This window comes from Anolis sagrei, chromosome 2, assembly GCF_037176765.1.
Source record: "Anolis sagrei isolate rAnoSag1 chromosome 2, rAnoSag1.mat, whole genome shotgun sequence".
Classification (NCBI taxonomy): domain Eukaryota; kingdom Metazoa; phylum Chordata; class Lepidosauria; order Squamata; family Dactyloidae; genus Anolis; species Anolis sagrei.
Genome location: NC_090022.1, coordinates 194,940,228 through 194,966,917, shown reverse-complemented (window position 1 = coordinate 194,966,917; position 26,690 = coordinate 194,940,228). Strand labels below are relative to the sequence as shown.

At 36.9% G+C, this 26,690-nt stretch overlaps 1 protein-coding gene across 1 annotated transcript in view; it reads right to left on the bottom strand.

Moving 5' to 3' along the window:
- The window catches only part of TNKS (tankyrase), a 90,894-nt gene that overhangs the window by 52,791 nt on the left and 11,413 nt on the right, over positions 1–26,690 (bottom strand). Inside the window, exons 2-5 of the mRNA XM_060762702.2 lie at positions 25,577–25,801; positions 23,667–23,762; positions 6,056–6,092; positions 5,341–5,416 (exon numbers count right to left, since the gene is read on the bottom strand). Of these exons, the coding sequence (XP_060618685.2) occupies positions 5,341–5,416; positions 6,056–6,092; positions 23,667–23,762; positions 25,577–25,801 (434 nt within the window). The remainder of the gene's footprint in view (positions 1–5,340; positions 5,417–6,055; positions 6,093–23,666; positions 23,763–25,576; positions 25,802–26,690) is intronic.

Here is a 26,690-nt window from a genome sequence, read left to right as displayed (position 1 = left end):
AGATCAATGCCTACCAAACCCTTCTAGTATTTTCTGTTGGTCATGGGAGTTCTGTGTGCCAAGTTTGGTTCAATTCCATCGTTGGTGAAGTTCGGAATGCTCTTTGATTGTAGGTGAACTATAAATCCCAGCAACTACAACTCCCAAATGACAAAATCAATTTTTGAGTGATGGTCACTCATTGGGTAGTTAGGCATATTCTGTCCAAATTTGGTGTCAATTCGTCCAGTGGTTTTTGAGTTATGTTAATCCCACAAACGAACATTATGTTTTTATTTATATAGATGATGAGAGAGGTTAAAGAGGCATTTGTTCTCATATATTTTCCTCCAGTCGAACATGCAACAGTATTAAAGGTTTTCAGTATTTCCACACAATTAGTATTTCAGCATTGTATTCAGTTCATACAAAGCAATGGATAAAAGATGAAACGTGTTTCCTTCTTGTCCAAGACAGTTAAGATAAATAGTGAAATACTACAAAGGCTGAGTCTTCTTTTGAAAAAGCTGCCTTGAACTCAGTCATTCACATATGCAGAAAGCAAGAGGTTGGTTTCCCTTCTCTAAACTGGTGTAGCACACTCCTATTGTCCTTCACTTATGTTGAAGGGTTTTGTTGTTAAGTATACACAGCATGAAAAGGAATTTAGTTTGTGTATCAAGCAGTTTTTAATCTGCAGGTATTGCCCACCAACATGGTAAAACACGTCAGAAATTCACTAGAAGTTAATTAAGTCCAGAAATCTTGTAGTAACTTTTTACACAAACCCCTTTTACATGTTAAGGGGTTTTGGGACATGCATACCTTAGAAACAGTCAGGAAATGGTCAGGAAAGCTGTAACTCAATAACAGCTACCATATAACTTCAATTGTAAGACGTCACTGATTGTAAGACATACAATAACTTCAGTACCACTACCAATAAAACAAATAAGATACACCTGCAATTCTAAGATGGCACCCAATTTTAGAGAGGTTTATGTAAGGAAAAAAGTGTGTCAGAGTAGAGGAAATACAGTATTATAAACTAACATACCTCACAACAGAATCATATCAAAGTGATCCACTTTTGTCTCTACATGAAGAACATCTAGCATAATGGACCATTGTGAAATACCATCAATCCCATTACAAAGAGATAGGTTGGAAACATGTCACTGCTTCCTTATCCCTAATATACAAGATTTCTATCTGATGGAAATCTTGAGTTTGTGTGTGTGTCTCAGACAGTCAAACATGCAACCCCACCTATAAGTGTTCTCAAGTGAAACAGTTCAGATCTAAACTTCAGGTGATGAGCCATTTGTGTAGATCAGACCACAAGTCTGGCAGGAAATATTCAGAGCTCACCGTGCTGATTATGCAGCAAAATCCAATAAAATATAAACTCCATGAAATGGCTTCTTCACCCAGCAAAGAGGAAAACGTTGGAGTCACAGGCCTACATTTGTCTCAAATATTATTTCTGCTGCCAGTTAAGATGGTCTGGAAGGTAATCAAGCAATCAGATGCCACTGCCCTTCTGAGGCAAATAAAATTACTTGGAAGTTACTTCACTGCTGATAATGATTTTGCAATATTCTTAGCCATCTTTTACTTCCCTTTGTCCTCAATCCCCACATGACCCAGAAGGGGAGTGATCTCTGTCTACATTAATATCCTTCTAACCAGGGCTTTTAAAACAGTTCCATTTGCCAGACCTTTCAACATTAGAAATTTTTATGTGACCCGAGGTAATAAATTAGCATTTGGAAGGCTTACTAAACAGTCTGATTTTTCTTTTTGTGAAGCACAGCTGAAGCATTTTCTGCTGTACTGGAAATTATCTGCTGTACCACTGTAAACACTTCACATTGCTGCTAACAGATTTGTATAAATAGATGGTGTTCAGAAACAATTAACTGTTGCCAATCTTTTTGTGACTCCAACATTGAGATAAGCAGACCCCATTTGGCTGAAGAAGCAGTGCTTCAGCCAACATAACTGATCAAATTTTGACACATGTGGGTTAAAGAATTGAAGAATCCTCAGAAACTCCCAGTGATACATAATATAGAATTGCTTCTAACACAGCTAAGCTTTGGAGAAAAAACTATGTAGGAAAAAATGCAGTACACTGCATAGGCAATTTATTTTAATGCCGCACTGTAACAATTGTTTGGTAACATAAAATTTGTGAGTCTGTATCATTTCCTTTCCTACTGTTCTGCTAAATGGCCAATGCTGTTTATTTCATTGAAATACCATCTAAACTGGTTATTTCTGATAACAATATACATTTGATTTATCTTTGACCTGTATATTAGACACTGATCTACTGTCAATATACTTGAAATTTTCAGTTCCACTACAGGTTTGATGCAATGCCTTATTTACAGTTAAATGCACTGTCGGATGCTATGGTACTAGGCACATTATGGAAGCATAGAGAGAAATATGTTTTCAAACATATAGAGCAGACATCCCCAAACTACAGCCCTCCAGCTGTTTGGGCCTCCAACCCCCAGGAGCCCTAGCCAGTTTGTTCAATGGTCAGGAACTCTGGGTGTTAGGGGCCCAAACAGCTGGAGGGCTCGAGTTTGATGGTGTCTGATATAGAAAGTGTCACTGGTATATTATTAAGCTTGTGTTTATCTTCTCTCTGAAATCCCCAACCCAGAGATGATATTCAGCTGGCATCAATTAGGAAAAGAGATCAATAGTACAGGTGTCTTTCAAAGTCCCATGGAACATTAAGACTTGAAGGCTGCATCTGACCTCACAGCAAAAATCACATTTCATCTGAACAATGTTTCTATAGAGAACATTGAAAAATAAGAAACATTCAGAAGTGAGGCACTAGCAGACAATGCATAGAGCTTCTCAGAAAACTAGATCCATAGCAGCCACCATGTATTTAGCTGTATTGTTGTTATTGTTACTGCCACTGCCCTGGTCTTGGAAAGGGAGAACAAGAGATAGACACAGCTCCACCATGTCTATGCACAGAATTAGATGGAATGCCCTCTTTCCATCCCAATTGTCACTATCCTGACCTCGAAGAAGTATCTGCTGAACCTAATCCCCTCCCCTACTGCCATTCCCTGTTTCTTGTGTGCCCTGACTCATTGAGATTGTAAGCCTGAGGACAGGAAGATTGTCAAATTAACAATCTATAAAGTGCCTTGAGAACTTTTGTGACTGAACATTAGAGTATAAACACTCTAAATTGGGCCTGCACAGCTTGCAGCCCTTTGAGAGGTTGGGACTCCCAGTTCCCAGAATTCCTGACTACTAGACAAGCTTGCTAGGGTTTCTGGGAGCTGGAGTCCCAAGCACCTAGGGGGCCAAATGGCTGTGCTTTGGTATCCATGCCAGCTTTAATTTTCCAAATTATTGCACATTGAATGTTGAAATTGGTAGGCTTCATTTAATAACAATTAAATTATCAAAAACAGATTATTTACTACACAGATTATTCCTTGCCAAGTGAAAGAGGAGCCATGGCACAGGTGTTCTGTGAACAGAAATATTTCCTTGGACTCTTGAACAACTGATACAAATATCTGTAGAGATGAACCAATCATTTGGTGCTTAAGGAAGAAAACCCAAATAGTGCTCCTCTTAACAGTAGCAATTACCAACTAGAATAACAAGCAATTTGCAGACCTATCATGGTATACTAATCTTTTCCTCTCACCTTATCTACTGGAAGGCTTTGCTCTGAATATCAAACAAAACTCTGAATACTGAGCAGCCACCAAACTTAATTATTTATAAAGTCATAATTTGATGGGTTTTTTTTTTACCTTGGAAGGATATTCATCCTTCAGATCATTTCATATGTTGCTGCATCTCAACTATTTTAAATGTCCCAACTTCCGAACATCTTCCTCTTATAAATATTATGTATTTTAGAGGATTTCGAATATAATTTTACTAAATAATTAATACTAAATTTGAAGACATATGAATCTAGGTCTCATTTAATTGTGGGGATTTTGCTATACAAAAATGCACTAATTTTCTGTTCAGTACTTTATAATAAGAATATTGCTTACAAAACAAGCTTCTCTTTTCTCTCTCATACACAGAGAAAAGAACTATTATATATCCCCACATTATCAGGCTAAGAATGCTAAATACATTTTCTATTTCTTTAAAATCCAGTCTAATCTAAAAAGATTAAGAAATGAATAGCTATTGATAAAATGTTTATTTTATGCATCACTGTTGAGATTTCAATCACTATGAGCTCATTAGTTAAATATTTTAATGTCATCAATAAATTAAAAATATACCTTGATTAATACAAGTCAAGAACCTGCGCTTATCATTTCAGTATACTTAGCACAGATAACAATATTATATTATCCAATCAAAGTTGTGATTTTCAGGACTATAAATGCTGACATTTATGGTATAAATCTGTTTAGCTTTGCCAAGATTGTGTTCCTAAAATTTAAATACATGCTTCTGCTATACTAGAATCAGTATACTTCTTTAAAATTGCCTCTGTTCAAGATAGCCAACTGCCCATATTTGAGCCACAACTGTGCCCCAAATATTCTCTCTCCTTTCCTGTTCTCCAGCTTGGCTGAGAAGAATCCAGCCTCACAGGCAAAAGCAGCTGGTCAACCCTGTTTTAAATCATGTTATGAAGATTTTGGCAAACACGAAAAATAGTGTCACACAGGGATAAGGTTACTATGCTATATGAATGAGGTCAGGTCTGTGATACCAAATTAAATATGGATAAGTGAGCAAAAAAGACAATATGGTCATATGCTTACTATGTAAATTAAGGGGAAATGACATAAAGCCTGACCAGCACACTGTCTTTGTATGTTCTTCCCCTCCCCTCACTTCCAGCCCAATCAATTTCATTCAGCATTCCTGTTATATAAAGCTGCAGCCAGACACAGAAAGCATAAAATGTTAAAAGTTAATAATCGGTAGCCACTGATCAAGCTGATCTGCAATTTGCTCTAACAAGCCGAGCAGCAGAGACGTGGCATCCCATCTCCTTTTGCTAAAAAATCCCTAGAAAAAAGTACATTAGATGAATGGTCTTTTACAGACGTTAGCAACTGAAATGTGGGCTTATTTTTTATTATCAAACAATCCAGAGAACAGCTCTGTAGCTGACATTTCAAACAAACAGCATTACTACAAATGCACGCTTCACTGGCTCAGTCAATCTGCCACAAACCATCAATCGTGGATACATCATTTAATTTTATGGGGAAAACACACCAATCACAGCACTTCTACAAAACTGGGGTTAAGAAAATTGACAGGCTAGCAGTCCAAAAACAAACAAACAATAAAGACAAACAGATTAAATATGCACAGACTTACTTTTCGCCCATCGCTTGCATGGCAGTTCACATTTAAAGGTGTCAACAAAGCCATCAGTTTTTCTTCATTGCCACTCCTGCATTGTGAAGAAGAAATGAGGTGGGAGGGATACCTTAGAAAATGTTTGATATGGAATTTCTCATTAATGCTTTATATATCGGCATATACAAAGAACCACCAATAGTGTGCATTTGAAATTGCTTAAAAACATACAACCGCATGAAATCTATGCATTACAAGTAAGATTAGAACACAAAATGACGACAATAATATTTTAGCTTATATTAGATTGTAACTACCAAAAGACATTTCCCAAATAGATTTTTGCTATATATTCTACAAGACACTATAAACAGCTTCAAATCCCTTGCTCAAGGCTCGTGATAAGCATTAATTTTAAACCATGTATAATATGTCTTTAAGCTGTATGCTTCTTGCTAAACCCATCATTCTCTAGATATCAATGAAATCTAGACTACATTATGTCAAAAATTCAACCACCACCATATTGCATGATTAGAAATAAACAGGCTATTTTGCTTTTTTTTGCAAATGGCTAAAATCCAAAGACCCCCATGATAACAAGTTTGGTTCATTTGCATAAATATCATAAAAGGGTAATGACAGAAAACGAGATAATAAAAGCTGTTTTTTGCTCTTGCTTTCTATCCCTTCTCTTTAAAAACAACCAATTTGTATTCTGAACAGCACTTACCTAGCAGCTTCCAGGAGTTCGTCCTTCTTGTATTCACCTAAGTGATTGCAAAATATCATGCTGTTAGCATTTGGCAGAAGACAGATTAAGAAATGCAGCAGGAAGCAAATACAGAATTAAACAGAGAATGGGAGAAGGGGGAACAAGCAAGCCCACACCCCGCTGGGTGATGGAGCTGTGACGTTAGCCAGCTTGTGGAGGCAGCATCACCAGTGCCTTGGAGACGGGCAGCAAATTGACGCAGCTCCTTGTCCAATCCTCAGATGAAATGGCTTTTTCCAGACAACCAATGAATGCTATGAAACCTATGTCCAGAAACAATCCCTCTGATAACAGCATGGCAGCTGAATACAATGCATCCCCTTCCCCGAACCTTCCCTATTCAACATCACAGCTCACTAGCATAGTATTAAAATACGAACAACCCTAAGACAATGATTTTAAGAGAGAGAGATAGAAACCACCAGACACTGAAGCCATTTCTAGCTGAAAGTCCCCGCAAAAAATATTTTATACGAGAGCTTCTTAGCCTCTGTCTCATCAGAGTACGATTCTAGCCTTAAGGAAAGCAAAGCATCAGTATAAAAGAGTAGGGGAAGGGCAAAAGCATCCTGACAGCTGCACTTAAAACCCACCATTAAAAGGTTGCCTGTCTGTTCTTGTATCTTAGGGCAAAAATCAAAATTCATGCCCTTAACTGCTATACCCTATTGCCAAGTTTTCTACTAAATGTCTGAACAATTCTTGCCTGAAAAATTCCACTAACCTTGTGATTTCAATATTCCAGGTAAATTACACGAAGCGGGTAATTTTTCATTCTATTTTCCATAAAATACAGATACTGCCACATAAAAGCCAAAAAATCCAGGATTTAACAAAACCCCTGCAATAGTGTACCTATTGACCATGGGAATGCTACTGTTTTTCTATGTATAATATACATAGAACAAAATCGCAATACAACAATTAAAAACAAGTGTGTTAAGACACAATTTAAGATTGGCATTGGCAGACACTTGAAACATCATGCACAATGTCTATTCAATCCTACAATAATATTGCTTGCAATAGATTTGCAAAAGTGACACAGATACAGCAAGGGTTGATCCCTTCAGTCTTTTTTAAAATGTGAAATATGTGCTCCAGATTTGGCAAAAGGAAGGCATACTCTTCACATAAAAAGGCAGAATTTCTTGAAATGAGAAAATCAGCTACATGATAAAGCCTTCTTTTATTTAGTACATTGATCAACCTATCTTCCTTCAGGAAACTTAAGGAGATGTATGCAGGATACACAAGTGACCTTCCATCCAGAAATTGATCAGACATAGATCTACTTGGTGTCATGCATCATATGCTTTCAACTACATCCTGGATAATTTTAAATGTGTGTGTGAATACTCAATGAGTGAGGATCTATTTCTTACCAAATAACTCTGCTCAAGGTGGGGAATGGGGTGTCATTTATTTCTACATCAACCAACTCAGATTGCTGTTTTAGAGTATTTTTATATGCACATACTATATAGCAGTGGAAGGCATGCATCCCTTATCATTTCTTGCAGTCTCAGTCACCCAGAAAAGTTCCCATACCATATAAGACACCAAATTTGCCATTACAGCAACATATACCAACATCCCTTCTTTTCTTTAAGAAAAACAAGCCATACGCCATTGATCTGCCTTCCCCCAGAAGCTATTTGTGTTTTTGAAGCATAGCAATGGTGGGATGAGAAAAGGATATAACATGGTGGGAGAGCGGAAAGCATATATTTTATTTTTAATGCTATTAGCACTTTGGGAGCACAATCAGGCTCTGAAAGAAGGTGGTAGGCTATGGAATGACTTTTAAAACCTTGTTTTGATTTCTTTCCAATAAAAATAAAGTGGGAAAGGCTAGTTTTCAACATAACAAATTCAATGTTGCAGCAGGTTGTCTCTGTAGGTAGGTCTTTGGTTTCCAGCTCAAAATAATTTGTCCATTGTAACTAAACACAGAGCCTTCAGTGCTAAAGCCTGAAGGCTATGCAATGACCTTCTACATCCTGTTTACCACAATTCAGAATCTGGTTTTTCAGCAGGACAAATCTGCTAAAGAAAACACCTGTGTTTCTCTGTTGTAGAATAGGGTATTTGCATTTCATTACTGCTCTTGGTGATAATTTTGTTATTAGCCATTGTGAATTTAATTTGGTAGGTTTTACTTTGTTGTAGGCTGCCTCAAACAGTGGAAAGGCAATATGGAAATCACTTAAAGTTTTTAAAGAGAGGCTGAACTCTCACCAGAAACCAAAATAATTAAACTGAAGCTATCATACTTTGGCAGTATCATGATACAACATCATGATTATGTTCAATAAAATGGAAGTTAGTAAAAACAGAGAAACACTACATTATAGATGGATTAAATCTTTAAAGCAGTGGCTCCCAACCTTTTTTTGACCAGGGACCACTCTCCAACATTAGTACCAGAAGGGTTACGAATCAGTTTTTGGCCAACTTAGGGTTCAGTTTGGTTATTTGGGGTGCTGATTCAGAAAACTGCATTGGATATAGCACATCTGCTCTAGTTTCTGATACAGAATGTATGCTATCCAATCGTCACCATCTGCTCACCCACAGAAAATCGTATTTAATAAGCCTCGGCACTATAAGAGGGTTAAGAGTGTAGTAACAGTTAGGCTGGGGACCATATTTTAGTTCTTGTGGACCACTGGTGGTCCATGGACCACAGGTTGGGAACCACTGCTTTAAAGGAAACCACAGCTCTGAATTTGGAAGACCTGAGCAGGGTTGTTGATTACTAGGGTTTTAATTCATAGGGTCTCCATACACTGACAAAGACTTGAAAGCAAAAAATACAAACAGATCTCTGTACATTCTAAATGTATAAGCACATCAGCGGGGAAAATGTACCACTCATAGTCATCACTTCTGCAAACTGTTGGATTATTACAAGAACTGTTTAATGAATCCTGACTATGCCTTCTGTAGGCAAGGTATCTTAGAAGTCAAACCAATCACTCTCATTTAGCAAATTTACATTTTATTAGCTAATCAGCCATGTAGCCAAATATACATGGAATAGCACTTTTCAGCAATCTCATTTTGATCATCAAATATGTGAAGAAACAAGCAAATTAATTGTTTTGCCATTTTATTTTATTCCAGCAGCAACAAAGGCAGAGCAAACAGCAATACCACAGCGGCAATCAAATAGATAACAACAGTTGCAAAAAAGTGAAAGCATTTCTATCATGATCAACACTTTAGGCAATTTTGGTGAAGGAAAAATATCAGATTTTATTGGCAAGCACAATTTCGCTTACCCGAACAAACAGCAGTTGCATTTAGGGGAACAAAATTGATAATGTGGATGTATGTTGACCTATGCTTTTAAAGCACTCTTATGCTCCTGTCTGAAAAGAACAATTGTCTCAATCTTTAAAAGCAGTCACACTGCTTACAGTTAAAGGGCAATAGGAGACAACTGAGACGGTGCTGCAGAATAGTGAGAAGGAGGGCCACAAATAAGGGTATGGAGTAAAATAAAGCAAGGAATGTGCTAGAGAGAGAATCAAGGTCCCTTGGGTCTTGTTTACAAAGCTGGGGAGAAGTGTGCATATCTGAACTTTCTATGACATCACAGTATCTCTACTAACAGCAGTGCTAGAAGGTTTTAGCCAATTTAATACAGCCAGAACACACTCCTGCTTCTACAGTTTTGTTATCCAAAGAAGAAGAAGAAAACTGAATCACCAGCATGAAGGAACAACAATCCCAACTGTAAATACTGTAGCAGCAGAGTGGGAAAGAAATATAAAGGGAAATCCTGGAACCAGAAGCAGCAGTCTCGAAATTTTGAGGAAATAACAAATGGTTGAATGAGAAAAGCTGAAACAGAAGATCAGCAAACAAATGGTTCTTTAGGCAGACAGCATTCAACACACACATTTTCCACCTTTGAAGCCTTTTCTTGCAATTATTGTATTTTTAAAAGAAAGTTTTAAATTATTGAATAGCTTCGGAAAAACTAAAATTCAAGAGAAAAGCTTGAATTAACAATATCCACATATGATATTAACTTATTATTATTAAAGCTGCTGTCATGAATCTCATCTGGCTATATGTATTAAGTGTTAGAAATACAAGACTTTAATATATCTAAAATACAGGTATTCATTCCTAATGAGATTATGCTAACAATTTGCATAAGATGTCCCCTTCAACATTTTTGCAGATATTTCCACAGTATACATATTAGAATTTAAACTATTATTATGAAATATGAATATAAATCCACATTTTATGACAATAACCAAAACATCTGTTATATCTAGTATCTAACAGGAAGACGTACAACTTCTACAAGATATGTCACATAGCTCATGACAGAATATTTTTTATGAGCTGTCAGGTTTTATTCAATTACATCCATATCAGATGTAGTTCTCTGAATTTAGAGTAGTAATGCATTTTTAACTATTGCTGCCTTTTCTACACAAATCACTGAGGTTATTGTCAAATTGCAGTCACAGCCAGGTAGGATTTATAAGTCAACCAAGAAGAACTGATCATCTACTACGATAATTATTTAGATGCAACATGTAACCTTTTATTTAATGCAGTGGTCTTCGACCTGTGGGCCGCAGCCCAGCAGTGGGCTATGAGAACGAAAATCCGGCCCGCGAACCTCCTTCCTCTTTACTTATTTTATTTATTTTATTTCTGCTCCTTTCTGCAGAGCTAAGCAGCCCCATTCCTCTTAGTACTACTGTTAAATAGAGAACCCTGGTCAAGTGGTCCCTAGTCAAAAAAAAGTTGGGAACCACTGGTTTAATCCAAATTGTTAAACCATTGTACCTGTTTATCCTTTATCTAGAATTCCAAATCAAAGATACTCAAAATCCAGAATTTTCCATACCCTAAAACTATCACATGGGTGGTTGTGATAGTGACATTTCTGCTTTCTGATGATTTTATGTATAAGACAAATTTTGTATTTAGGCTTAGGTCCTAATCTTCAAGACACCTTATTATGTACATATATGAAAATGCAAGTATTTTGAATTCTGAAAACATCCCAAATCCAAAACACTTCAGGTCCCAGGCACTTTGCATAAGGGATATTCAACCTGAACTACCATTCACTCTTTGAACAACCTATGCTATTTATAGAGCATTTTCTGCTACTTAAGTAAAACTGACTATCTAACTGTTGGCCACGCCCAGTCCTAGAGAGCTTCATGTGGTCTCTAACAATTTTAAATATGTTGCTGTTTATTTTTCATATAATTATATGTGAAGTAAAATTAAATATGTATGTATTATGGAAAACAATCCAGCCATCCTAAATATTGAAGCTGTCCTTAATACTTCACGAAGCACAATTGTATTCACAGAAATACTGCCTCCTGTAGCCCTTTTCTTTTTCAAGATTTAAATTTTAAAATATATTTTCTCTGTATTATATATAATTAAGAGAATAACTCTCTGGAGAATACCACCTAAATGAGACCTGCAATGACATCAGGGTTTAATGTCCTCAATTCCAATTGTCTAGAGGGAGCTCATAATATGCTGCCCTACAGTTTAGTGCCTGCAATTACCACCAAGGACAGAAATGGTCACCTCTGCCCTAAGACAGGAGTCTCCAAGGCATGTGGCAAATCAGATTCAAAATGTTTAAGGAAAAGCTAAATACAGCTGAGAACTACAGTGAAGCAATCCACACATTATTTAATCAGTACTTATGAGTCTTGTAAACCACCCACTAGTGTGAATATCTTATTGAAAAGTTGTATAATCAGAGAAAACATTGATTCAGCCACTCGATTACACTTCCTACAGAAATTACAGATCATGGTCACATTCCACTGGACTCAGGCTTAGATACAATATCAGAATAGCAGAAGGGGGTGGGATGATCAAGCAATAACTGTGGGAGGTACAAAGCAGAAAACAAGGACATGAAATAAAAATAAGGATTAAATAAAAGAAAATGGAGTTCAGTGTTTTTGAGATCAGAACACAACATTTTTACAAGAAAGTTGATGAAACTGTTGCTTTGAACTGATCTCAAAGTAAACTTCAATTTATGATGACCCTATGAATGAGAGACCTCCAAGTCACCTTGTAATTAACCATCGTGTCCAGGTCTCACAGACTCAGCACTTCTTCTTTGGCTTTGTTCATTGCATATATCCTTCTGGAATGCAATCATCCTTTTACCTCCCTACCGCCTTCAACTTTGCAAGCATCATTGTTTTTTCTAGCCTCTCATGTCTTCTCATGATATGTCCAAAGTATAACAATCTCAGTTTAGCCATTATAGCTTCTAGAGAAAGTCTCGATCTGCAATAGAACCTATTTGTCTTTTTTGCTGTTTACAGTACCTCAGAACTCTACCCCAGTACCACATTTCAAATTATCATTGTCCAGTTTTCACAACTATACATAGAAATTGGAAATACAATGGAATAGACATTACAACTTTAGATTTCAATATATCTTTAAAGTTCAGTATATTGCCTCGTTCCTTCACAACTGCCCTTCTAAGTCCACAGTTGCCCTCAACTCCACGTAATCTTAGATGACACATACCTCACTAAGCCATTTCAAACCAGATTCAGATCAGATATACAACTGAGACTGATATGGTTGTCTTAATGGGTGATCTTCATCTTAACACTGAGAGAGGAATGTGTTTGAAATCACCAACCATGATATCCTTCTGGAATGCCTTGGGGGGGGGGGGGAGATATAGGAAACTGGAGGCATTGTGTACTGCTCATGCAAGTTCCAAATGGTGGTGCTTGGAAATAGCTACTCTAAAACAACAACAAAAGGAGCTGTTGTGTGGCATCCCACAAGGGGCCATTCTATCCTCAATGTTTTTTTAATAACACTCCCCCTGAAAGTGTGTTCACAGCTTGGAAATACTCCTGGATCCATCCCTCTAAATGTCAGCCCAGACAGATGTGATAGTGAGCAGTGCTTATAATCAGTTTCGGCAGAAACATCAACTACTGCCCTTCTTAGAATTAGGAAGACCTAAAGATAGTAGTTTACGTTCTGGTAATCTCAAGATTGAACTTCTATATTGCGTTATACATTGGGCTACCTCTGTATCAAATTCAGAAACTCGAATTAGTTCAAAATAAGGTTACTGATACATCTAAGACTGGGTCTATCATATCTATACTAAAATCACTCCACTGACTACCAATTATTTTCTGGGCTAGGTACATAATGTTGATTATTACAATTAAAGCCCTTGTTTGGGTTTAGGCTATCTGCAGAAACATCTTCTCCCATATAATCCCTCCACAGTCAATTTTAAACTATGAATTTTAAAGTAGCATTTTATTTGTATATATGATTTTAAATCACTTTAATCTTATTTTTTCAATATAATTGTTTCAATTGGTTTATTTTTTATTTATGCCTTTTAACAATGTTGCACCCTATCTCCAGCCTTGAGAGAAGACAGATAATAAATATACAAGCAGTCCCCAAGTTACAAACAAGACAGGATCTGTAGGTTTGTTCTTAAGCTGAAGTTGTATGTAAGTCGGAATAGGTACATTTTTAACTGTAATACTAGCTCTCTCTCTCTCTCTACGCATACATACATAGCTTTGGCTAGCATTGGGAAGAGTTAACATCCCCACAGTGCTTATTTTGCTTTCTGTGCCCCTGTTCAAAAGATTTCACCTCACTCTCTGTCCCAATGATTGGATTTTGAAAAATTGGCTTGTTGTATAAACAAGGATTGGTGATAATGCTTAAGTGGAGGCATCTTTTCCCCATGATAACTCTCAAAGGAGTGAATTTTCCTTCTGAGGAGTAGATTTCTCTCACTTCCTGTTGTCTCATCCCCGTTCCTAACTAAGAGTCATTTGCAAGTCAAATGTTTGTAATTTGGGAACTGCTGATATATATGTAATCTCCTTCTGATTTCTTGACTGCAGTTTCCATTCTGATTAATAATTGAGACAAGGTATAATAAATCTCTCCTTTCTCAATGTCTTTATTGTCTACTTCAGTTACATAAATAATGTGTGGTGATTATTTTTATTTTCTTAAGGGGCCCATTGTATTTCTAATGTTCATCTGTACACCTGCCCATGCAGATCATAAACTGTTGACATTCCTTCCTCCAATTTTAATACTTCAATTCTTCAGAGTTGTATGAGTTGTGCATACAATATGTTCAGCATACAAATTAAACATATAGGGTGGTAAGTTACAGCCTTGCTTTACCCCCTTGCTAACTGAAAACCACTCAGTTTCTCCCTATTATTTCCTAACAGTGGAATCTTGTCCTAAATACGGGTTATGTTTTAGGAGAATCAAATGCTGTGGTATGCCCCTTTACTAAAGAGCAATCCACTATTTATCATGTTCTATGCAAAAGCTTTGCTATAAAGCACAAGTTGATTTTATTCTTTAAAAATTTAGCGTGTTCCATTATCCACCATGTGTTTGTGATATGATCCCTTGTGTCTCTTCCTTTTCTGTACCCAGCTTGGACATCTGGCATTTCTCACTCCATATATAGTAAAAATCCTTGTTTTTGAATTGTTTTGTTTGCATGGAAGATTAATGCAATGGTTGTCTAATTACTGCAAGCCCTGGTGTCTTATTTCTTGGAGACTGGAATGTATATTGAACATTTCTAATCTGTGGGCCATTCATTTCTTTTCTATATTTGTTGACAGATTTTACATATAATTTGAACTGATGCACTCTCTGTTGCTTGAAATAGCTCTATTTGTATGTCATTTGTTTCTGGTGATTTATCTCTCTAAAGTGCTTTCAGTGCAGCTTCCCCATCACTTTCTAAAACTGTAATTTCATCTATAAATGGTTCTTCTTTGAATTAATCTGTCACTCTTATCTCTTTTATATAGTTGTTTTATACATTGTTTCCATCACCTTTTCATTTCTTCATGATCATGCAGTGTCTTCTTGTCCCTGTCATATAGCATCCCAACTTTTGGTATATATTTTCCTTTGATTTCTCAGATCTTGTGGAAATCGACCCTCCTTATATATTTTATTACATGGCCCCATATTCGAGATACAGCGAATAAGTGCAAGATCCAACAGACCCATGGTTATCAAATATCATAACAAATAATGTGTGGTGCTTATGCAACTTGGACAACGACCACTGTCTTAAGCATGATTCATGGGGATGACAAAGAGGGACTTCTCGGTGATGGCGCCCCGGCTCTGCAATACCCTCCTATAAGGAAATTAGATTAGCCCCCTCTCTTCATGCCTTCTGGTCAGTCTAAAAACTTGGCTCTTCAGACAGGCCTTTGATCCTGAGTAATCCATGGCCAATGTGATGAATCACTGATAGTACTGGCCCACACTTAGATTGATTGTTACGACAGATAGCAGGCCAGGAGATCCCACTGCATTTTAGGAATTTTATTAATGTGATTTTTATGTACTGTTATTATACAGGGTGAGGCAGGATAACTTCCTTTTTAAAAATGCGTGCCATTCAGTCGGTTGAAGACGTAGCGGAGACTTGTGGTCTCGTTCGAGAGGCGGGAGGACAAAGTTTTGTCCTGACACAGTTCAGTCGCCATCATGCATTGGAACAGTGGGGAGCATGCTTCTGCTGTTGAGGCCTACTTTCAAGAGGCCGGCCCGCTCTCCAGATTAGGCCTCTTGTGATTTTTTTCTATGGGGTTTTTTGAAATCCCATGTTTATGTGAACCGTCCAAGGACCCTACAAGATTTGAAGATCAACATCCAGGAAGAAATTGCCAACATAACGCCTGCTATGCTGGCTAGAGTCATGACAAACGCCAGAAATCGGTTTACTCAGTGTATGGAGAATGGGGGATGTCACCTACCTAATTTGATCTTCAAAACTACGTAAAACAAAACTTTAGGTATGTTCCTACATTAAAAAAATTCTGATTCATACAATGAGTTTTATTAAGTTTTGAAAAATGGAAGTTATGCTGCCTCACCCTGTATGTATGTCATCGTATTTATACTTATTATTGTTGTATGAATCTGGCACTTGGAGTGATTCTATGAGCCGCCCTGAGTCCCATTGGGGAGATGGTGGCAGGGAACAAATAAAGATGATGATGATGATGATGATGATTATTATTATTATTATCATCATGTGCCTGCTTTGAGAAACAACACATTATTCTTCCAGTGGGTGAGGTGACTCCCTATTTGGAGGTTGATTGCCAGCAAAACCCAAGACTCATCAAGAACTTTATTTACCCACTTGAAAAAAACTCAAACTTCATCCTTTGTGAGGTTTTATCCTAAGCTTGTAAAGTCAAATAGTACCAAGTACTCATTATTTCCAGCCCAGACTTTAGAGCCTGCAAGCCTCAGAGGCTGGCACGGAAACGTAATTTTAATTTTAAAATCCCACCAATCCCAGCTGGTCTCTCTTCCCACCATAGGATTCTTTGCCTCTGTGATGTCAGGAGGGAGCCTTGGCCTATGAGAAGGCAGATCCTAGGAGACACAGTTCCTGACCAACCAGGGGAAGGAGCAGGAGGTTTGAATAGCAGTCAAAAGTGCTGCACTTCTCTGTATGGGTTATGCTGGTTCTTTGAGCGATGGCACTTTTCTGACATCCATCTGGCTAGTTGAATAAACCTCTGTTTTTGCTGCCTTTGCCTTGTACAGCTCCTTGATTCTGACTTCAAAGTAGCCGTGCATGCTGGGCACTTATCCTCACCCGCCATTTTAGGCAGTTAGCTTTTTTCGGTAAAAGAAGCCTCTTTTCTACATTTTTGTTGAGGCCTTCTTTTGTTGAAAAAGAAGCTTCTTTTTCTACATTTTTGTCGAGGCTTTCTGTATTGACTGTTACAGTAGTTCTTCTTCGTCCCTGCCTACAAGTCATTGTACAGTTGTGTTGAGGGTTCATTTTCATTTCCTGAGTAAAACACTGTAATGTGATTCAAAATGATCCTTTCTAGTCCACTTCAGCTCACTCATCCTAAGTATTGCAATGTTTATGTTTCATTTCTTGTTTTACAGTGTCTAGCTTCCTCTGATTCATACTTCTCACAATCCATGTTTCTATAATATGTTCTGTGCAGCTTCAGACATTCCTTTCACTTCAGCACTACTGAATGTCCTTTTGGCTTCTGTCTAGTCCCTTCATTATCCAAAGGGCTTCTAACCTGGAAGTTTCACCTCCTGACACAATATTTTGTTCATTTTCAACTGTTTCATGAAAGATTTTCAAAGTAGAAGGCTCAGGACTGGTTTATCATTGCCTTCTTCTACAAAGTACCAATAACTGTTAGCTATGGCACCACTGTTGTGATTGCTGAGAGATTCTCTATCATTCTCTTTCTCTCACAATATATATCTCTCTCTCACACACACACACACAAACACACACTTTTGCTGGTACGGAGTAGCTGTTTGTCATGTTTAGTCTGGCTCCTCAGTAAAAGCCTATCTGATATGGAAGAATCAACCAGTGCAGCACTGCTACCATCAGTATACTTCTTGCCTCAGAGACGCATGCAATCCCATCACCATGGAAAGGCAATATCATGGTGAGTTAAACAATTATAGATTTAAATCATTATAAAGGGGAGGGGGCAATTACAAAACCTACAAATCAAAAAGAATAAAAATTATAATTTGGGGGGGGGGGGAAATCAAGTTATATTTCCTTTATAAGCAGTCCTTTCAAAATAAATATATTTCCAAATTATATGTGACTGCTCATTTAACAAGGCAATACATTAATTCAGTTCCCTCTAAAATGTTAAAGGTAAAGCTAAACAATTACTGCTGTTGCTGCACTGCAAAATACTCCTTGAGAAAAAAGGTTCTGACAATATAAAAGACCCAGCTTATTTGGTAGAAGGCTCTCTGCGAAATGGCTATCCCTTCTCGTCTTTGATCTTTTAGCACAATCACTGAACCTGTTCTTTCAATAGGACAATTCAAATATATTTTCAACTAAAATATTCCAGATGTAGTCTATTCGACTAGACCACTGAATCCTTCATTTTCAAATGTTAACCTACCCCGTCTGCCAAAAATCAAACATCTACTCCTAGATGTGTCCTGACTCTTTTGAGACTTCTTCCAAATACCAAGCTTTGTATTCCATGCTCACTCCATGGCCTCGATTCTGGGCACTCTCTCTGTTTTGTCAACTTAGGGTTCTGTCACGGGTCTTAGATAGGCCTCTTCTTACCCATCTGTACTGTACAATAATTTCCAACTGCCTAATATTTCTGACTGTAACTAACCAAGCACCACCACCAAGATTCAACTAATCTTCCCAAAGTTCCTCGCCCTCAATTACTCGACAGATCAAATAAAATCACCACCACCAACTCCATGATAAGATGTAAAACATTAGTTTTGATTCGTCTTTGTCCACATCCTATATCCAACACACTGTAAAATTAGACTAATTTTCAGGTGAAAAATCAGCTTTCTATTCCCCCTTTGTCTAAAACTCTGGTTCTAAACTTGATCAATAGTAAACTGCAAGAAGGTAAACAGCAAGAAAGTATTTCCCTTCACCTTCTTCTTCAAACTTCATATTTTACCAGATCAAATCTGATATTGGAATCTAAGTGGGATCAGGTTCAGTTTAGTCTATTTTTCAGAGGAAGGAACTGGAAAAACCAGAAACCATATGAAGGTGACACGAAGACAAATACACACACAGTAATTAAATTGACTTTCTGTTCTTCCTTGTCTCCCTTCTGGAACTGCACTCTGGTACTTTTAATCTGAATCAGTAATAAGTATTTATTTCCATATGAAACTTGTATAACAAGTGTTCCACATAAGGAATTGTATGGAATAGGACAGACACTGACAAAGGCACCTGACAGTCAGTAAGGATAATGAAGAAGAAAAGTGACTCTTGAAAAAGAAACACTGAAAGGAAGACAAAGATGCAAAAAGTATGTAGTAAGCAGCAAAGTTAGAAGAGTCTTTTTTGTCCTGTACTGTAAAAGTGAATCAGACACTTGAAAATTAAACCAAGAAAAAATTGCACATGTGTGGTGGGGCTGCCAGAAAAGTCTGATGCCTTGCTCAAATTATGGATTCCAAAGTGGAATCTTAGTAACAATTCCTTTACCAGACAGAAAGATTAATTTTAAACAACTGATAATACATTCAAGGAATTTCTTTGAAAAGAACAAAGCTCAAATTCTATTCCAGGATTTCACATGATGAAATCTCAAAATATACGAAATAAATAAAAAATCTCAGAAGGTGAATGATAGGCTCTAATTGCATAGTCTGAAATGTAAATAGGTTATGGTTATCAATTTTGTGCCCAGCTTGTCAGTTCTAATGGGCCACTGTTGAACACACAACGTGTAATTCCTGAGGATCCGAAGAGACAATATTAATATTCACAGCCCTTAAAAAAGTTGTCATTACTGGTTTTGTTTAAAAGTACCAAGCATAGACACTCCTGAGTTACTGGGAAGTCTCTGATGTCAACATCCCGAGGAACCCAAATGTTTCTATTACAGCTCTACATTATCAAAAAGCCTGCTGCAAATAATGACATCTACCTTCAGTATACCAAATTTATAGAAACAAAATAATTAGCAAGCTTTAATGACAAAGATTCTTTTATGTAGTTTTCACAAGGAATAATATTAACAAAGCTATCCTTTTCAGGACAGTTGTGTTCAAAGAATTCCTTTCTTCAAATGACACTAAACTTGCCATGTGAATAACAAACTATTTCGAACCATATGGTAATACCTGTTCTCTGTAATTACTGTAAAGTAATTTGTGACAATGAAGCCAATCATAACACACTACTTATAAACTATGGTTCATAAAGTGCTCATATGACAATCCACAAAACTAAGAAACAGAAATCTGAAAATACAATCCGATATATCTTTATTAAATTCAATGGAACTGAGGTGTCATGTTTCCTTTTAATAACACAAATGTTTCTAAGTGTAATTTTCATCAGTGAAAATATTCTAACAATCCATACAGGCTGCCTTTCACATGGATAGGAGTAAAGGAAAACAGCAACAACAAAAATCCTGCACTTTGGGAGAATGAGAACGTAAGAAAAAACATATTTTACACATATATTAACAGACAAAAATGGCAATTAATAAAAATGTCTTTATTTAAGCAAAAGTCCAATTTGGAACTTTGGAACTTTGTGGAGGCAAAGTCACAATTTTGTGTGGAGCTGGTAGAAATTTACCAACTCCTGTTTTAAAATTCTCTCTCTCTCTAGAGAGAGGGGGTGGGGAGGGAGAAAATAACATGGTAAAGACATAATTTATGCTTTTATTTATTAAGCGAGGATATATATTTTATGTCCTATCAATCTATGTAGTTGGTTGTTCATGTGATGGTGATGTAATACCTTGTGCTACCAAATTACTAATTATTACTAATCAATATACATTTGCCAATTAATAAGAAATCAAAAAGGCAGAAAAATGGAGGAGTGAAAGATCTGCCGTACCGACATCACAGGCCTGCATACAAGTCTTGCTACCATCCAGTTATACTAAAACATGATGGCAAACATGTAGAGTCCATAATGTACCTACCTGAAAGAGTCTTGTCAAAATCTGTTTTAAAAAGAGATACTCTTACACATTCATGTCCTCTAAGGTGCCTGGGATGGAATTTCAGCATGGTTTTGGTCCCCACAGGCTATTCTAGGCCCAGAAGGGGATTTTTGCTTAACTTACAGCCTGCTCCTATTTTAAATAACATCACATGGCTGTCCTATAATATTAACACAAGCATCTACATTTTGTGTCATCTGTGATGGGATAAACATTTTTTCCAAGTAAGGTCTTCTGTTCTTCCCATTCAGACCAGGATGATTAACCAATTTCTGGACCCAAGCATCACCAATCCATACAGCTTCCATACTGTCAGGATTCGGTTTCTTTTAACTTCATCTTTTAAAAAAAGGTGTTGTAACCAATACATTGCTAGTTAAGTCAAATTAGGGGCTGATGCATTTGTGCTATGTAAATATATATTTTTTTAAAAAAACTGAAATTTAAAAGAAACATTATGGCAATAGATCACTGGTTAATCACTCAGTCTTGAAAGAAACCAGTCTGTAAAGTAAAATTGGGAAATGCCTGAGGCAGAGAGATTTTCAAAGACATATAACTAACTCTCAAAGAGAGATGTGTTCTCATGTACTTTAATGAAACACACTTGGAGAGCCTTGCTGGATCACCCTAAAGGCCTATCTAGTCCCACAGTGGCTAATTAGATGTCTAAGGGAAGCCCCCAGGAGAAGGCACCAAGTGCAATAAAGCTCTCCTCATATTTCATAGCAGCTGGTATTGAGAGACATCTGCCTTCATACTGGAGGCTATAGATAGCCACCATGTCTAGCAACTAATTGAAGTTTTATAATCCATGAGCTGGCCTAATCTGGTTTTTAAAGTTACCCATGTTGTTGACCATTGTTGCATTCCATAGGTGCTGTATGAAAAAATGTTTCTTTTTATCTGTCCTCAATCTTGAACTATTTGGAAGGCATGTGTTGGATGGGATTGCAGCTTGGGTATATCCTTGGACTCAGCACTGAATCTTAAGGTTAACATCTCGGTAGGGGCCAGGAGTAAGTATGAAGATTTAAACCTTGTTCACCAACTATAATGGTTATTTCACTTCACTTCACTTCAGTTTGAGATGTGAATCTGGCCACTGTCAATACAATTTATGAGGGGAGCTGCTTTTGGAAACTGTTCAGAAACTGCAACGGGTCCGAATTGTGACAAGGAAGGCTGCTGACTGGGGCTGGTAACAGAAAACATGTAACACCCTTGATGTATCAGCTTCACTGACTCTCAATTCATTTCCAGGCATAACTCAAAAGTGACTTATAAAGCACCACATCATACAGATCCTATGTTCTCATATAAGCTTGCCTGAGGTCTGAGATCCTCAGAGGGGCATTTCTTGGACATATGTAGGGAGGTCATGGGAGATAGCCTTTTTGGTGCCTGTGTTCAGCATATAGAAATTCCTCCTGCATGTGACTTAGTTGTCTCCTCCATTGCTTTCTGCCACTGATCATAGGCCTTTTTTGTTTATTCAGACCATTGGTTGTTAACTGGTTGCTGTGTTTTCATCATGATAACTTTTGATGATTTTAAAAGCTTTAAATAAATGTTTTTAATATGATTATTTGTTGTGGTTTATTTTTTGGATTATCCATGGCTATACCAATTAAGTTTTAATTTATACTATGAGCTGCATTGGGAGAAAAGTTGATTATAAATTCAATGAATAAATAGCCTCATTGGATTACCCAATATTTTAGTATGATGTGAGATGGCAAAACCCACTAACAAGTACCCAAAGTAATAATCTTCTCCCATAGGGAGGATCTCTAGACCACTGATTACTTTGTTTGTAATTGTTATTTTCTGTACACTCTCCTGCTCTAGAATGTGAGATTCCATAACAGAAAAATTATTTGCCAACCAATTCATCCTATGTCATCTCTAGGACTGTCTTTCTAGGATGCATCTATAGAATGGTACACATTTCTCAACTCAAACAAGAAAAATGATAATTTGGGAATTCATTCATCATAAGAGCCATTTTTTAATGAGGAGTTCCAGGAAACTGTTATATCTTTCTTGCGTGTACGATAGACAGTATTCCATTTCTATTCTGTAAGTCTTGAGTATGTTTGCAAGTGAGTAAATGAACAAAGTAGAGAAAAGTAAAGCATCAAACATTTCTTTTCTCATGCAATAAAAACCTCTTGAGAATAATAGAGACATCAAAAACAAACACCAAAGTGTATATTTCATGCATTATAGATGATCACAGGTTTTAGTTTTAGCAAATTATTTTTTGCAAATTATTCATTGTTTATTACGTTTATATAACAAATTACGATATAGGTTTTAGATTTCATGCAAGAGATACTTTTTCATCAGACCATTGAAGGATAAATTGTGTCATGCAACCTTTAGCCATTTACCTATATTTGTATGTTTTAAATTATGTGGTCATAGTTTTAATGTAAGCCGCTTTGAGTCTCTTTTCGGAGAGAAAAATCAGGGAATATATAATAATAATAATAATCATGACCTCATGGTCCAGTCCATGCCAGAGCTCTCTGTGGGTCGTCACCACCCCCAGCTTTTTCAAGGTCAAGCCAATCACCAAGAATAACATCCATTCATCTTGCCCTTTGTCAGCCCCTCTTCCTTTTTCCTTCCATTTTCCCCAGCATCATTATCTTCTCCAAGCTATCCTGTCTTCTCATTATTATTATATAGGACTAAAAATGATGAACTGCACTAAAGAACTATAAAGGGTTATGTTTTCTAGAAAATTAACATAATGAAAAGCTCTGGAAAAAACATACAGAAAGTGTTACTGCATCTTTTCAATATCAGAACATAAATGCATATGTATGTAATTCAGGCAGGAATATTAAACTGCAAAGTAGTAGCAGAATGCTACACACTTTCTTAAAATATGCAGCTCATTTACACAACAAACCATGTTATGTATCTAGTTATTTTTTCAAATTTAAGAGATTGGTAACACATGCTGAAGTAACAATAACCCAGGTACTTCTCACCTGTAAGTACAGCTTTTGCCGAAGGATCTGCAAGATCCAATGCTGATTTTCCATCTGTGTTTCGAATATTTGGATCAGCTCCATGTTGCAGCAGTACTGTGAAAGAAAAAGGAACAGTTCTCAAATCTCTGGCACACAGGGTATGCATACTTGCCACAAATGCACACATTAACCACATTTTGAACAAAAGTAGTATACTGCTACTTTTTAATAAAGGTCATACTCCAAAGAGCTGCTTTTGTTCAAGGTAATTTTTAGACAAAAACCTGTTTCTCCACACGGACAGCTGCCTGCTGCCCTCTGCCCCGATCCAGTACAGACCAGTCTCATAAACTGATTTCTAGCATTCAAATCTATCAGTATGCTTACGGGTTTTGCAGTTTTACACATCCAAAATCTCACCCAGGTTTCCCTATTCAGGTGCACATATCCTATAATTCCCTTTAGGATATCTATTTCAACACTATTTTGCTATTAGACAAAGGTGAAATTAGCAAGGTCTGCTCAAAGATGTGAAAGAGTAAAATAAATCAATTGACCCAAAAAGTTGGTCAGGACATTTTATGGCCAGCAGGCAAAACTTTCATACCAGCCCCCCATTCCCCCCCCCCTAATACACACACACACACACACACACCATATAGCAATTTTACAAACTTATTTGTCAGTAGAGGGTTAACAAATAACACAGTATTTCAAAACAATATTCAGACTCTAAAATCTGCACTGCTGTTACCACAAACAGTAACAGTGAAACAACTAAAGATCCATCTACACTGTAAAATTAATGCAGTTTGAAACCACTTTAATTGCCTTGGCTCAATGTTATGGAATCCTGGGAGTTGTAATTTGGTGAGACACCAGTACTATTTGTCAGTGAAAGCTAAGGGTTGTTAAAATAGTGTTTTGAGCTGCATTCATTCTTCAGTATAGATGCAATAAAAGTACATGAGATTCCTGCTGATTATGCATCTCCAAAAATACTGATTTTGATTTATTTCATATATGCTATCACCCTTCTCAAAAAACACGGCATGCTATTTAATTCTCAAAATTCACACTGCAATGTCATGCAGAGCATTTTGCAGTATTTTACTCTAGAAAGAAGTTACATACAGCTAACACAGAATCGACAGCTACTTCTCTTTCTTTTTGAAAATCCCATAAAGTGAGAATCATTCTCCTTCCGCCACCTTCTTCATTTTTAAAGTGAAGAAATATATCTAACAGAAAACTTCTACAAGAATACGGGAACATAAAACAAACAAGGACCACAGTTCACTAGATTTTCTACTATTTCATAACAAAAATAATTGCTACATTTTACCACTTAAAGAGGAACAGAGATAAATAGCTGGTTGCTGCAATATTAACTAGACAAATAAAAGGACAACAAAGGGACAAAACTTAAGATTGATCCACTGAGCAGAGTTCCACTGCTGAACAGCTCTTACAGTCAGTAAGTTCTTCCTAATGTTCTGGTGGAATCTAGGATGCCATCAATTGTAAAATGAACACTAGTTTCAGTACCAGCAGAAAAGAAACTTAATTACATATGCAAAAAAGCACACACAATTCTCAGACGTATCCCATTTTAAGAGATGTCTGGGGGTGGGGGGTGTCTTAGAGTGGAAAAAATACAGTATCACCCTTTGTTTCAGTTTAAAGGAAAAAAGCCTCTTTGTGTTTGAAAAAACCTTACTGTTAATTTAAATTAAATTTTAATCAAAAAGGTAGGTGTCAAACTAAGATTGGAATTCCAATTTTAAAACTAGAGAGCACAAAAAGTGATATTAAAACGTCTGTATAGGTTTCTTAATGGTTTTACTATTGTCTATTTTTATTACTCCACCATGATGCGTTCCATAAACACTTAACATTTTAAAATACTTGAATAAAGGCACACTTACCAATGCAAACATCTATCTTGCCCTTGATGGCAGCTTCATGCAAAGGAGTATAGTTCCAGTTGTCTCTGGCATTTGGATCTGCACCTTGACACAACAGGAGGCTGACTACTTCGGCATGGCCAAAGGAACAGGCATTATGAAGAGGAATCAGCCCACCGTCATCACGAGCATGGACGTTGGCTCCTGTCTGCAATAAGTGTTCCACTACATCTTTTCTTCCAAAACCTGCAAAAAATAGCCAAACTTTGCTAAGCCATTAAAGTATAAAACAAAATACCCAACTACTGGAAAAAAGTACTATAGTATTCACACATTCGATGCAGTATCTGATACACAGGAATGCAGAAAATTGTAGCAGAAAAAAACAACAAGTGGCCTGTTGGTAATGCAAGCTCTTTTGTCTGATCCCTGCATTGTGAGGATCAAACTAAATATTGTAGTTAAAGTTTTTTTGCAATTCATTCTGTAATTATGGGTCATTGATTTTTTTTTTCTTAAAGAGCCATGGGACACCACAATCTGCATCCAGAGGATTTGTTTTCAACCCTTTCCTTCTTGCCACAATCCCTATCCCATGGAGCTTTTTAAATAGTTTTCCTCCCAGATTGGGATAAGTAGGGTGAACTAAATCCATGGCTACATTTTAAAACACAGAGATCCAAACACAAAGCGGCACCAAGAAACTGCTTTATACTTTGGGGTTTTTTGTTTGTTTGTTTGTTTGTTTATACTTAGATTTAGCCACAATGAAAGCTTTTGCTATTCAGTTCTAGTTCAGGATAATAAAGCCTCAGTAACTATATTGGAAGAGCCAGCATGATGTGGTGGTTTCAGCCTTCAGCTAAGGCTTGAATGAAGAAAAGGTTTGAAACCTTCACGAAGCCATCAGACCAGTGGATGATCTTGGGCAAATCACATTCTCTCAACCTCAGAGAAAGGCAATGGCAAACCCATGACACCTAAATGCGATACTTCTATGCTACTATGGTTTCCTTTTAGACTGACAGGTCACAGAGACCAAAATATTTTTTTCATTCACCAAAGCTTCATGTTAGATTTTCGGGTATTCAATTTGAATTAGATTTTTGTTACCTAATAATTTGTAAAACTAACA